We start from the raw sequence: 13115 nt of genomic DNA on the forward strand, positions 1-13115 counted from the left end.
TTGAAGAAATATATGAACTAGAGCTCAATTTTCGAAAAATAAATCAAGGAAGAAGATAAACCTTAATATCTGTGCAGATCTACATTAATAAATTATATTTTATTTACAATCACTAAAATAAATAATATAAAACAAATCTATCATGAAACTAAATGTTTATAAGTTTGTGTTTTGTTATTTAAATCCATTGGCAAAAGTACTATTTATAAAGGTTTAATTATTGTCATGTAACGATCAATATAATTTTTTAAAACGTAGTTATTCAACATATTATAAATAATATTTTTAAAAAAAATATTTAATAATTTACCCAAAAAGTTTAAGAACATATTAATTAACTCGTGAACATGTATGTAAATGAATCAAACCGTTTGTGAGCTATTCAAAACTCGATTTGATAAAAGCTCGTTTAATGATGTTTGCTAAGATAATTAAACAAACCAAGCTCAATCTTTATAATATTCAACCCGTTAGCTCGTGAAATATTCGTTGATAAGTTCATGAGCCATCATTTAGATGAAAAAATAATAATTTTAATAGTTTGATTTATTGATTTTGTCCAATTACTTATGAAATATATAGAAAAAACCTATTAAATTTATTTATTAGAATAAATTTACAAATTTTAATAAAATTTTTATATTTTTCTCAAAATATATAATTTATTTTTTAATGAATTTAATAAAAATTTAATTCATATCTGTTAAACTCGTTCAGATTCGATGGAAAATTGAATAAGTCGGTGAACCAATCTTGAAAACTTGAGCTCGCTAATTTTTTCAAGGCCCACTTTTTAAACTGTTTTTTAAAGCAGCTCATGTGACCAAGTCATATAATTTTGTCCAAAAAAAGCACTCTCCATTTTTTTTATTACCAGAGAAGAATTACAGATTTTGGAAGTGTTCAGGGGGAAAAGACGAGGTTGAGCTCGGAATCAATCTACTGGTAGAACGCCTTGTAACTGCGCAATGGCACTTTTCTGTAGTTGGCCCGCAGAAGATCGAAGTACAGCGGTAACTGAGCGAATACGAAGAGCGTCACCGGCACAGAAGCAAACGCATATATTGGAACTACAGCAACCCTCAGCTTTTCCCTCAGAATGAAAGTATGGCCCGCGCAGAAACACACCAGGATGGCAGCTATGGAAGCGAACAAGGAAGTTAGCCCATTCAAGAGCTTTCCGGGAAGGTTTCCCTTGAAGTCGCGTTCTTGACACCGTGAACTGATGATTGCAAGAAAGAAAACAAGGGCGGTCACGGATAGGCAGAGGGCTATGAGCGAGGAAGATTGAGAAAATATCGAATGCTCTGTAGTCCGTGAGTACGGGACGCCCCGTTTTGTCATTTAGTCCACCGGGCACTGTGGCGGATGTGGCGAATGCAACGGTAGCTATCAATGCAGCGACGAATGAGCAGGATTCTGAAGTCTTGATGAGCCAATTGTTCCCTTCTTTCACCAGGTCTTTGTGTTTTTCAGTGAAGACTTGCCTAGGGGTGTCCCCGTCTATGTTGTGGTGAGCTAAGTAATGTGGGGGGATGGAGTGCTTCACATACTGCATCAGGATATGTAAATGTTTGATACTTAATATCTACCAATGTCAATATGTTTTTCGAAATGATGTTCAAAGTATATGTACCTTGTACCATTTGATCTCCCATTGCATCTGCAGAGCAGCGCCAGGAATGCGCCACGGTGGTGATTGTCCCATCATTGCAGCAAGGTGCAGGATGCTGTTTCCTCGATTATCCACTTGATGGAACATGTCTTCTGTAGGCTTCATCTTCAACAGCAAGTTAAACACCGTGGTCTGCCTGTTTTCAGCTGCTAACAGCAACACATTCTTCCCGTTGGAATCGAGGTCGTGAATGGCCACGGGGCATGTGGTAAGGATTTTCTCTACCATTTCTGGTATTCCCATCTTTGCTGCTACTAACAATGGAGTTTCGGTACTCTTACCCACGCCTCTTATGTCATTTTTCACTGCATCAAATAAACAAACTTCTTTCAATTTTTTTCATAAGTTTTCAGTTCCATCCAAATTCGAAAGTATAATTTTAGTTTTAGGCAGGGGTTGTCAGACGCTTAACTTTAAGGCAAAACTCTATTTGCTTTGTCACTGTGCTACGGTGAGGTCTATTAATATTTCCAACAGATAAATGTAAGATGGTTTTGTCTGTACTGAAAGATAAATACTTGGAGATGGTTTAGTCTATAGTGGCATGTTAAATTCGTGGGATAAGTAGTTATACTGAATATTGCACTCAAAGTTTCCAGGATGGATTGCGCTTGCAGATTTTGAAGTAACTTTTGGTTGCGATCTTGGATAAGAAGTCTCATATATCTGCCCACTTAAATTTCTTAAATCATGTATTACTTGCATGGAAGTAGAAGTTTACCTGATTTAACTTGATTTCTTTCTTTCTCTGGATTGATTTGAATATCCTTTGAGGAATTTATTCGACCGCTAGTTTCAATACTTGATTGGGGAGCACCAAGTTCATCAGGTGGAGGCGGGCTTGCTGGGGGCCTAACTCGTCCTGAATAATGCGGTTCTAGTTTCTCCGCAGGTTTTTGCCCATTACTGTCATACTTGTATTGGTCATACTTGTATCTGGATTCAGAATCGATCATTATATCCATAATCTGACGTGCGTGTGAGTATCTTAGTTTCTTCTGTTGAATCTTTTTTATCCTCCAAAAGCCTGCACTCAATAATAGGAGATTCACTTGAAAGTTATTGTTATTTGTCCCAGGAAAATTCACTCATTGGTTTCATATTATAAACCTAGAGTGAGAGAAAGGAATAGAAGCGAAAGAAGATTTTCAAGAACAAAGATTGCAATTATATTTGTAGGGAAAGAAAAAGAAAATCATACTCACCGACTCCCAGAACACTTAAGATGACTTTGACTGCGAATTTAAAAAGCAAAATGGCAGTGGCATAATTGGCTGGAAAGTAACTTTGGAGTTTGCTTTTTTCCTCTGCTGATTTGATTGAAACTGGATGTACATTGAACAGGTTAGAAAATTTTTTTTAGAGCATGGATCCTAAAATCATAAATATGGACATGCAGTTTAGTAATTCTGTTAGATAATGATAGATGATAGATTCCCATGATAACAATGCATCATGTCATAATTTTGGACACAACAGGTATAAAATTTTATGTAGAATGCTCCCAATTGAGGTGGTAGATGATATTTTTCACTATATTAATGCTTCAAATGATATAATAAAAACTACAAGAAACGAGAATGATGTGCGTCTTTGTAGCTCATATCAATGAAAGAAATCCAGGGTAAAAAACTAGTGTGAAAGTGATAGTTCCCATATCAGGAATCCTTCGAATATAAGAGTGAACACATGAGGATTGTATTCTAAAAAACTCTTTCATATTGTGTAACTGGGTGTCATAATGCGCCTCTCTCTGAAAATCTAGTCAAAAGCAATGCAGTTTTTATTGTTTAAAGGAATTGAACTGATGGCAAGAATATATTGGTATGGTAACTTATGGAACAATGTCACAAGAGTACATACTTTGCGATTCATTACTTGTTGTCCGTTGGCGTTCTATGTCATTCGAACCGCCATGTTCCAGGTTGTCATTATCTCTTCCAAGACTAGCTGAAGGGAGACTGACTTTTAGTTTCACAAATCTTGAGATTTATAGAAAATAAGTTTGTTAACATACACAGCTCTGCACCTTTGTAACTCTTATAAATTGGGTTCCATAAAAATAGGAAGATATCCACGCAGGTCTGGTAATTCTCCGGGTAATGGACACCACTTATGGGAGATAACACATTTTGTTCGGCCCCAGGGTTGTATCTCTGCTGCTTCAGCTCATCAATAAAAATACCTTGATCAGAAACCAGATTTTGTTTTAGCATATGATTCCACTCGGTAAAAATGTGCATGATATAATTTTTGAATACTTGATTTACTCGGTAAAAATTCAAAGTTTTGCATGAAGTTGTGAGAAATTCATACAGTGGTAAATAATTGAGTCATAGAGTCCAATATGACTGCTGCTTTTGAACACGCTAGGATTTTTGGCTAGTACATGAATGGGCGATTCTCCATCAACATTCACAAAATCCACCAGCTTTGGGAAATAGCTAATGATCTGGTAAGCTAGCCCTGTTAAAGAAAATACATGAAAGTTTTCTCATATAGGATTTGGAGCTTAACAACACTGCATTGGGGAAATTTATCAAAGCTAGGAAGATACATAATAGGCTTTTCATTTGGTTGCACAGCTAAGAACTCAGTGAAATCATATCACTGTGAAACAATAGACTATATAAAAAGAAATGGTTCTTCTTACCAAAGTATGCTCCAGCAATAGCCGTGTGTAAAACAGTATTCCCATCGTTGTTTCTTCTACAAAGCGATTCTTCTGATTCTTGATCTTTCTCTTTCTTGGCCTGCGATTCTTCTAATTCTCGATCTTTCTCTTTCTTGGCCTGCAATTCTTCTAATTCTCGATCTTTCTTTTTCGTGGCCTTGTAGATCTCGTAAAGGCAAATAAAAGCTTCTTTCTTTCCATGACAAGCTGCAACAAACAATGGAGTCTCACCCTTCGCATTTCGAATGGTGACGAGTTTTGGCTGCTGTGAAATAATGGATTCACATATAGCCACCCATCCAACTCTCGCTGCCAGATGAAGAGGTGTGTTTCCCTTGTCATTTTGCATAGACAGTACGTCAAATGCTTCGTTTTTGGATATGGAATCCAACATTTTCTTGACAAAGTTTGCAGAAAGACCAGAGCGCCCTGGATGGTAATTTGAGATGACTACATGCAAAGCTGTGTCTTCAGATTTAGTGAGCTTAGCTTTCTGAGCCCAGGAATTTGTGATGTAAAATGAAACCACATCTTTCCATTGCTTTCGCATGGTAAGTTTAAAGAAATGATTCTGTGAAGCATCATCTTCATTCATATGTTGCGCATTCATGTTTGATTTATCTGATGATATATGGCAGTTTATATCATCGAGATATATAGGTGGTAAAAGGGTAAGTTGTTGCTTAAGAAAACAGAGGGGGCAAGGGTACAAACAAATTGAGTTGGTTCATTACTTCAAAAAATATTTGATTTATATTCAAAATTATCGAATTCGAGCCGGACATCATAAACTAAAAAAGTCCAACATGGGCTCCAAAATTAAAGGACAAGAGAGAATTAAACAACATGGATACTTGGGCAACTTAATCACTCAAAGCCAATGGACTCTTTATTATAGAATACGTTAGATAAAATAATCACTGTAGGACACAACTTAGGTCTCTTTTTAGCCATATTTAATTCTCGATTATTAGGTTATTCTATGTATGTTGTCCGAATACTCAAGCAACCAATTAAAATTTCATCACTTTGGTCCATTACAAGGTAGGAATCGATGTCATCCCAACAAATATTAAGTTGATTTCCTTCTTCTCTTTTTTTTTTTAATTTTATTATTTCGCAACCGTTATTTTTCTGTGCGCTCTCAGTAAACTACCAGGCTAACGAAATAGCTTGCAAATCATGCTAATCGGATAAATTGCACTGAATATATCCAGTTCGACATGAAAATTGAACTCTTAATCATTGGTCAATTGATCATTTACTACATAAGTCTGGACACGCCCTCAGGGTCTCGTCATCAATCTTTACCATCATAATCGAGTTTCCCACATTTTGAGACGTTCCCGCTTAGCTACTAAATCATGGTTTATTAATCCCCTAGAAATATTTTTGATCTCTCTTGTTTGCAGTTTGCCAAAAAGATCGATCGGTCAATGATTTTACAAGTTTTTTATTATTCCCTAAATAATTATCAATAGAATTTTTTTTCGAAAAAATAAAACCTGTACTTCTGTAAACAAGTTATTCAATTTTTTTATTCATATTGTTCGGGACCATAAGTATTTTGGTCCTTTTAATTAGTTTCTAATAATGAATTAATATAAGTAGTCAAAAGAGTTAAATTCTTATTATATCGTTTCACGAGTCAATTTTGTGAGATATATATCTTATGCGATTCGACTCATACCTTTTTATTTTTATTTGAAAAAAAATTATTTTCACTCCAAGTATGAATCAGATTGATCTATCTAACGGATATAAATTTGTGATATCGTCTCACATGAGACCTATTCATAAACATTTATTTGATATGAAAGTCAATTGTAAATAAATATCTACGATATTATTAAAAGTTAGGAGTCAGGTTGATTTTCTCGAGGCAGTAATTGATAAAATTATGCACAAAAACTCATATGAAACATCTTATAATTTAATTTTGTGATACAGATCTCCAATCAAACCCATAAAAATATTATTTGTTATGTCTAAATTATAATTTTTAATTGCAAAAATATCAAAAATATTCATTTTTTATTTAAAAAATCTCTTATAATTTAATCTATAATAATTTTCGCATTGAACCCGCAAATATTTTGAAGTTATGTTATGAAAAATACGATGTAAGGTATGTTGATTTGAGTTAAAAATATTACTTTTCACTTCATATATGGACCGACTCGCGGATATACAACTATGATACCATTGCACATGACACCTATTATAATAGTTTAAGAATGAGTAAAAACTATTTTGACACATGAATTATTAATAAATTGATACATGAACTATTTAAAATAGTTTAATTGGTGCATGATTCAACTAAAAATAATAATTTAACTTTTGTAGGATCGAGCGCTTGCCGCTTTACCAAGAGCTATAGCTGGTGGTAATGGTGCAACTCAAATATTTTAAACCGCACAACAGCTCAAGCACCACGGTTCGATCGCTCTAACAAGCAAGGACAATTATTGCACCCAACAATCTCCCCCCAAATAATTGCACTCCTTGCAATCAATAGGAATCGAACCCGTGACCTTGGCTTTGATACCAATTGTAGAACCGAGCGCTTGTCGCTTTACTAAAAGCTATAGCTAGTAGTAACGGTGCAACTCAAATCTTTTAAACCGCACAACAGCTCAAGCACCACGGTTCGATCGCTTTACCAAGTAATGACAATTATTGCACCCAACATAACTTTTAACATAAATTGATTTTAGCAGCAATTATGATTATTAAATTCAGTTAGGTATATATTATTATTTTCAAAATAATTTTATTGATTAAATTTGTTTAAAAATAATATATTTATTTAAAATAATTTTATGATAAATAATCATCACACTCTTTGTATTAAAATATTAGAATTATCAAGTAATACAATTATATTCCAACGGATAAATAATATAACTTTCTGAGGCTTGGGATCAAAGTGAGGAATATGATACGTGGCATTGTTTTACCAAACTTTTCCTTAGTGGCTTTCGCACACATAGAGGTTATTAGTTTCCAGCCTATATACCATTTTCAACTCATACTGAGCTAAGAAAAGGAAGAATTTAAATCTCAAAATAATAATGAATATAAGGTTCTTATTTGGAATTTTTACAAAACATAAAAGGATTTATAAAAGATATACCAAAGAAATTAAATAACAGAGGATTTTACTGAGATCCCATATAATCATAAATTCATAAAAAATCACCCATAAACACCTTAAACGCCATCTCTCGGCTAAGCAGGCTGAAGGGCTACAACATGAATTTATTTTTATTGGTTAAATACAAACCTTGTGTTTACCATTTCCTGGTTCATCTTTTTATCTTATTTTCTAACCAAAGACTCTTATATTACATTAAATTCCAAAAATTTAAATAAATCTTTTATTATCTAAATCTGATCTCAAGAACAAATAAATATAGATCATGTCATAGTAATGTAATAATTTAGCACGAATACTTTAGCCTGTCATTCAGGCTAATCTTATAAAAATTTAAAACAATATAAAAAACAAAAAATAAAAACAGTAAGAACTTACAAAGTTGTTATCAGAACTGCAAACTTTTATTGATAAACTTCAGAAGGGTTTTTTACAAGAGAGAATAGAGGGGAGCAAACTCGACCGTGTCCTCCTAAGAACACAGAAATAACCTATATATAGATAGAAGAGCCGAACATCAAACCCCGGATTCCATCTCTAAATAAAAATAGTAAAATGCTTTATTAAAGCAAATAGTAACATGGTTACAAAATTCAAAAAAGTAAAAGTGATATGCCACCCACTTTTTGTCACGATATACCATGATGTGTTATTTCACCAACTCTGAATAGTGAGATTCCACTTCCAATCATCTTTAATCGTCTTTGATATTATCTTTTAGAGATTTTTTCAAAATTTCAAAGATGTCATCAATTTGAGATAATTGAGGAGTATCATCCTCTGGATCCTGTGCATCCTGCATTTGCATTAGATGTATGAATTGATTTTCGCTGGATTCAGACGCCATAGATTTATCTGACTTTGAATCAGAACATCCAATATTCTGAAAAAGATCTTTTTTCATTTCTTCAATATAAACCTCTATCATTTTTCTTTTGAATAAATCTCAGAATATTTCTGAGTAAGAATCTTGAATGGACTCATAGAGACTTTTTTCTTTTCTTGTTGATGTTGAAATTCTGTCTGATATAATAAAATTTTTTCCTCCATTTGATGAAGAGTTTCATTGCCATAAGGCTTTCCAGTTTCTGGATCATCACGTAATAATTTGTCCCAAAATTTTGTGGAACTAACTCGCCATATGCAAGGGATTCCTTCATCAGTGTATCCAAATTCTGGTTGCCATTTCCAGATCCAGGGAATTCCAAATTCCATGAAGAATAGACATAAAGTCTTCCCATCAATCCAGTGATCAGAGAATGATTTTTTAATACTTGGGGAAATATTTAACCAAGTATTCATGGGTTTTATAAAAACTTCTGGCAAAATCTTTGCAGATGGACCAAAAATCTTCCACCAGATTAAGAACCAATTTGGAACAGGATGATGAAAAACATTTTCACAAATCTTTAGAAACCATGTATGTTTTCTTTTTTCATTTTCATAGAATAGAGTTTTATTAAAACTCTCAATGTAATCCCAAAAATTGAATTTAAAACTCATTTTATGATTTTTAGAATAAATTTTTTTTTCAACCAATGGAGATATACCCCATTCTTCAATAGATATTATCTTCTTGATAATGAACTTCGAGAAGTTATAACTTCCTTTCTGCTGAGTATTACTGAAAAAGTGAGTTATATCAACACTTTTTGTAGATAACAGAAGATTTTCATAAAATCCTCTTTGCTTGTAAGAACCATATACATATGATGTATTGGTTAAATATCTTTCCATGATAGTCCATGGAGTTTTTTCCCATTGGGTATCTTTTTCTTCTATAAGAAGAATCAATTCACGATATTTTGTCTCTGTATATAGAGCTGAATCATTATCATCTTCTTTAATGATATTAGCATATGATGCTGAAGATTGAGAATCTGTATTATTTCTCTGTTTTTGTTTCAAGAATTTTTGAAACTCATTGTATAACTCATTATTTTGCTCAGTATTACTGGCTGATGAACTGGATAAGTTCTGGGCTATAAGCCTCTTTTTACCATGTTGTGCAATGATATTAGGGGGTTTTCCCCTACCACCTCGCCCTCTATAAGAGGACTCTCCTCTTCCTCGAGAATTCATATCTGTAGATAAAGACATTAGGATAAATATTCTAGAGTTAAGAAATCTGGCAAGTGATTATCTTCACCTTTTTTATAAATGATTTCAAAATCAAAAGGAGCTAAATGAGCCTGCCATCTTGCAAACATTTGCTTAGAAACATCATGTTTAAAATCTTTATTAAACATAAATTTTGCAGATTTGCAGTCAGTTTTTATAATAAACTTTTGATTATATAAATCATCTTGAAATTTCAAAATACATCTGACAATAGCTAAAATTTCTTTTGCTACGGTGGAATAATTTTTCCGAGCATTATTCCATTTGCCAGAATAAAATCTAATAAGATATTCTTATTTAGTTTGGGGATCTTTCTGTTTTAAGATTCCTCCAAAACCTATATCTGAGGCATCAGTTTCAACTATTTTATCTCATTGGGGATTAACAAGCATAAGACAAGAAGATTTTTAACTTTTTCCTTAATGTTTTTAACAGCATTAGTATGTTTATCAGACCAAGGTAAAGGATTTTTTTTTAATCTATCATATAAAATAGCAGAATCTTTAGTAAGATCATTAATATATAGAGAAATATAATTCAAACTTCCTAAAAATCTCTGTAACTGAGTTTTATCAGTTATAATATCAGAAAATTTTGAACCATATTCTATACTTCTTTGTATAGGAATTATTTTTCCTTTCTCAATCATATGACCAAGAAATCTAATATTAGTTTGAAATAAAATCATTTTAGATTTTGAAATAACAAGGCCATTTTGAATAACAATATTTTTAAACATATCTAAATGTTTAAAATGCATTTCAATATCATTTGAAAATACTAAGATATTGATAGACATGAATTAATTGTGGCGATGAAAATAAAAACCAGCAGCACTCTTTAAGAAAACAGTAGACAAAAAGAAAATCAGAAGCTACTGGTCTAGTAAAACAAAAGCAGTAGAAAGGATAGAAAAACAGAATCAGTAGAAGATGTTGCCTAACGTTACTAATTTAAATGTTACCGTTAAAGTTACCAAGTACTAGTATTAATTGCAGCATTAAATACTATACGGAGTCATTTAATTCACTTTACCGAGTTTAGTATAAAACAGGACTGATTGTTTTATAGCTTTTCTGCAGGAACCTTTTTTTGGTAATAAAGCTGACTCTATCAGAAATCTGAAGACATCTTCTGATCATAAACGTTGAACTCAGTCGCTTATATATACATGGAACAAACCCTTACAGAAAGAGAACTCTACGCATAATATCTTTTCAAGGATCAACGCTATTTCACTCAACGAGACAACCTCGAAATTCCTTGATAACTTTGAGTTCAACACGAAGAAAAGTAGCACACGCTTCATAGCAAATATCTGATCTTTTGAAGATCATCTTGTGCTACTGATTCTTACACTCTTCACAATCTTTTACAACACTTATACTTTATCAGGAAGAGTTTGTAATCTGAAAAGAGTCTTTTCAGAACCTTTTGTATCACGTTCTTTTTGAGTCGAGTAACTAAGAGTTTCAGTAGGCAAAGGTGTAAGTCCTTCTGAAGTGGGTGTGTACAAGAGTTGTACTGTAATATCCAAAGTCTTTTAGTTATACCTTCTGGAAACAGGAGAAGGGGAGACGTAGAAGATTTCATCTTCGAACTTCCATAAACAACTACTGCCTACTGTTATTATTGTCTTTCACTTACTTCATCAGATTGTTTCCGCACCTATAATTGTAATCTAGGTGAAGGTATACGCAACAAGATAAACTACTATCTCTAACAGGATTTTAGTACCTTATCAAAAGAAAGGAAAAACGAGTTGAGTTTATTCACCCCCCCCCCCTCCCTAAACTCAACTTCGATCCCCAACAATTGGTATCAGAGCAGGTTATTCTTGTTCGTGAAAAACTACAACAGATGGCACACTTTAGCAAGATCCCTATGTTCTCTAAGGAAGATTTTGATGATTGGAAGATTAGAATGCAAGCTCATCTTGCAGCACAAGATGATGACATGTGGTATGTCATCACAGATGGTCCATTGAAAATATTAAAGCCTAACACAGCTATTGCTGTTACTGAGGGTGCACCGCAGATGGTTGAAAAATCAAGAAGTGAATGGACCAGCGAAGATAAGAAGAAGGCCAACCTTGATAATGTTGCAAATGATATATTATATAAAACTCTCGACAAGAATACCTTTAGCAAGATTAAAATGTGTTCTACTGCAAAAGATATTTGGGAAAAGCTCATCCAGATATGTGAGGGAAATGAGCAAACGAAAGAAAACAAACTGTCTGTAGCAATGCAGAAGTTCAAAAATCTAAAAATGAAAGCTGGTGAAACTCTAAATGAGTTCGATGAAAGATTCAGTAGCTTGGTAAATGAGCTAACAGCTCTGGGTAAAGAGCATAGCAACAGAGAAATAGCTCTCAAGGTGATGAGAGCCTTACCCAGAGAATGGGATGTAAAAACAATGGCTATGAGAGTGTCCAAAGATCTAAACAAGTTGGAACTGCACGACTTGTTTGCAGACCTGAAAGCATACGAGTTCGAACTGGAGGTAAGAAGTGGAGAAGAGCACTCAAGTCTACCTACCAAGGCTCTTGCTGCTGCTTCTACTGCTACTACCTCTTCTACTGCTGCTACAGCTGTACCTCAAGTATTACCTACTGTGATCATTGACAGTACATTGGAGAAGACTGCTGAACAAATCAGTAATGATGCTATGTCCTTGTTTGTAAAGAAATTCTCCGGGTTCATGAAAAAGAACCATCGAACTTATCAGGGTCCCAATCGCAACTTCAAGAAAGATTCACCATCTGGTGATACGGGATGCTTTAACTGCGGAAAAATAGGTCACTTCATTGCTGATTGTCCTAAACCAAAGAAGGATGACCAGAAGAGAAAGGATCACAAGAGGAATGACAAAAAGTCCAGAAGAGATCGAAAAGCAATGATTGCTGAAGAAAGCAAATCCAAATGGACGGACTCCAGTTCTGAGTCATCTGATTCAGAAAGTCATTCCAGTGACAGTGATGCAGAAGAAGTTAAGTGTCTCATGGCAAACACTGATTCAACCTCGACATCTGGAGAGGTATTTGATTTTGATTCTAACGAATTCACACGAACTGATCTGGTTAATGCATTACATGACATGGTAGAAGAGTATTCTAGACTTTCTCAATCATTCGAAGAAGTTAAGATCGAAAATCAGAACTTAAAGGATCAGAACAGTAAGTTAACTTGCTTGCAAGTAGATAGCTGTAATGATTTACAAGTTGAGATGAGTAAATTAAAAACGGAGAATGAAAGAGCAATAGCAGATTACCAGAAGATGCTTTCTGAAAACCAGAAGTTATCACTACTGGTAAATTCTTGGAACAAGTCTTCTATTTCACTGGAAAAGATGCAAGAGTTACAAAAACAATCTGGAGACAGGAGTGGTCTCGGAATTTGTAATAATGAAGGCACCTCTGAAACAAATACTAAGCCAAAACTGGATATGTGCAAAGGAAAGTATATTCACTTTGTGAAATCCAG

General features: G+C 33.8%; 1 protein-coding gene across 2 annotated transcripts; it reads right to left on the bottom strand.

Moving 5' to 3' along the window:
* Window positions 1–850: 850 nt before the first annotated feature.
* LOC142551235 (uncharacterized) lies at window positions 851–5064 on the bottom strand. 2 transcript variants are annotated; one of them, XM_075660363.1, is made up of 8 exons: window positions 4329–5064; window positions 3992–4141; window positions 3705–3860; window positions 3539–3625; window positions 2881–3000; window positions 2397–2702; window positions 1637–1998; window positions 851–1552 (listed from the first exon to the last, which is right to left on the bottom strand). In XM_075660363.1, exons 1-8 carry the CDS (start codon window positions 4957–4959, stop codon window positions 935–937), a joined length of 2430 nt encoding a protein of 809 aa, XP_075516478.1. In that variant the 5' UTR covers window positions 4960–5064; the 3' UTR covers window positions 851–934. The 2 variants fall into 2 exon arrangements, with proteins under 2 accessions (XP_075516478.1, XP_075516479.1); XM_075660364.1 differs by having other exon boundaries at window positions 1637–1980; window positions 4329–5063.
* Window positions 5065–13115: the final 8051 nt, after the last annotated feature.

Source organism: Primulina tabacum, chromosome 7, assembly GCF_025594145.1.
Source record: "Primulina tabacum isolate GXHZ01 chromosome 7, ASM2559414v2, whole genome shotgun sequence".
Taxonomy (NCBI): Eukaryota; Viridiplantae; Streptophyta; class Magnoliopsida; order Lamiales; family Gesneriaceae; genus Primulina; species Primulina tabacum.

What these genes read in the sequence shown, in the direction of transcription:
- LOC142551235 (XM_075660363.1), bottom strand. Translation starts at nt 4,959, where the DNA reads ATGAATGCGCAACATATGAATGAAGATGATGCTTCACAGAATCATTTC. An exon ending in TATTGCTGGAGCATACTTTG is followed by an intron (nt 4,142 to 4,328) that starts GTAAGAAGAACC and finishes TTTCTTTAACAG; the next exon opens with GGCTAGCTTACCAGATCATT. An exon ending in AAGAAATCAAGTTAAATCAG is followed by an intron (nt 1,999 to 2,396) that starts GTAAACTTCTAC and finishes AATTGAAAGAAG; the next exon opens with TTTGTTTATTTGATGCAGTG.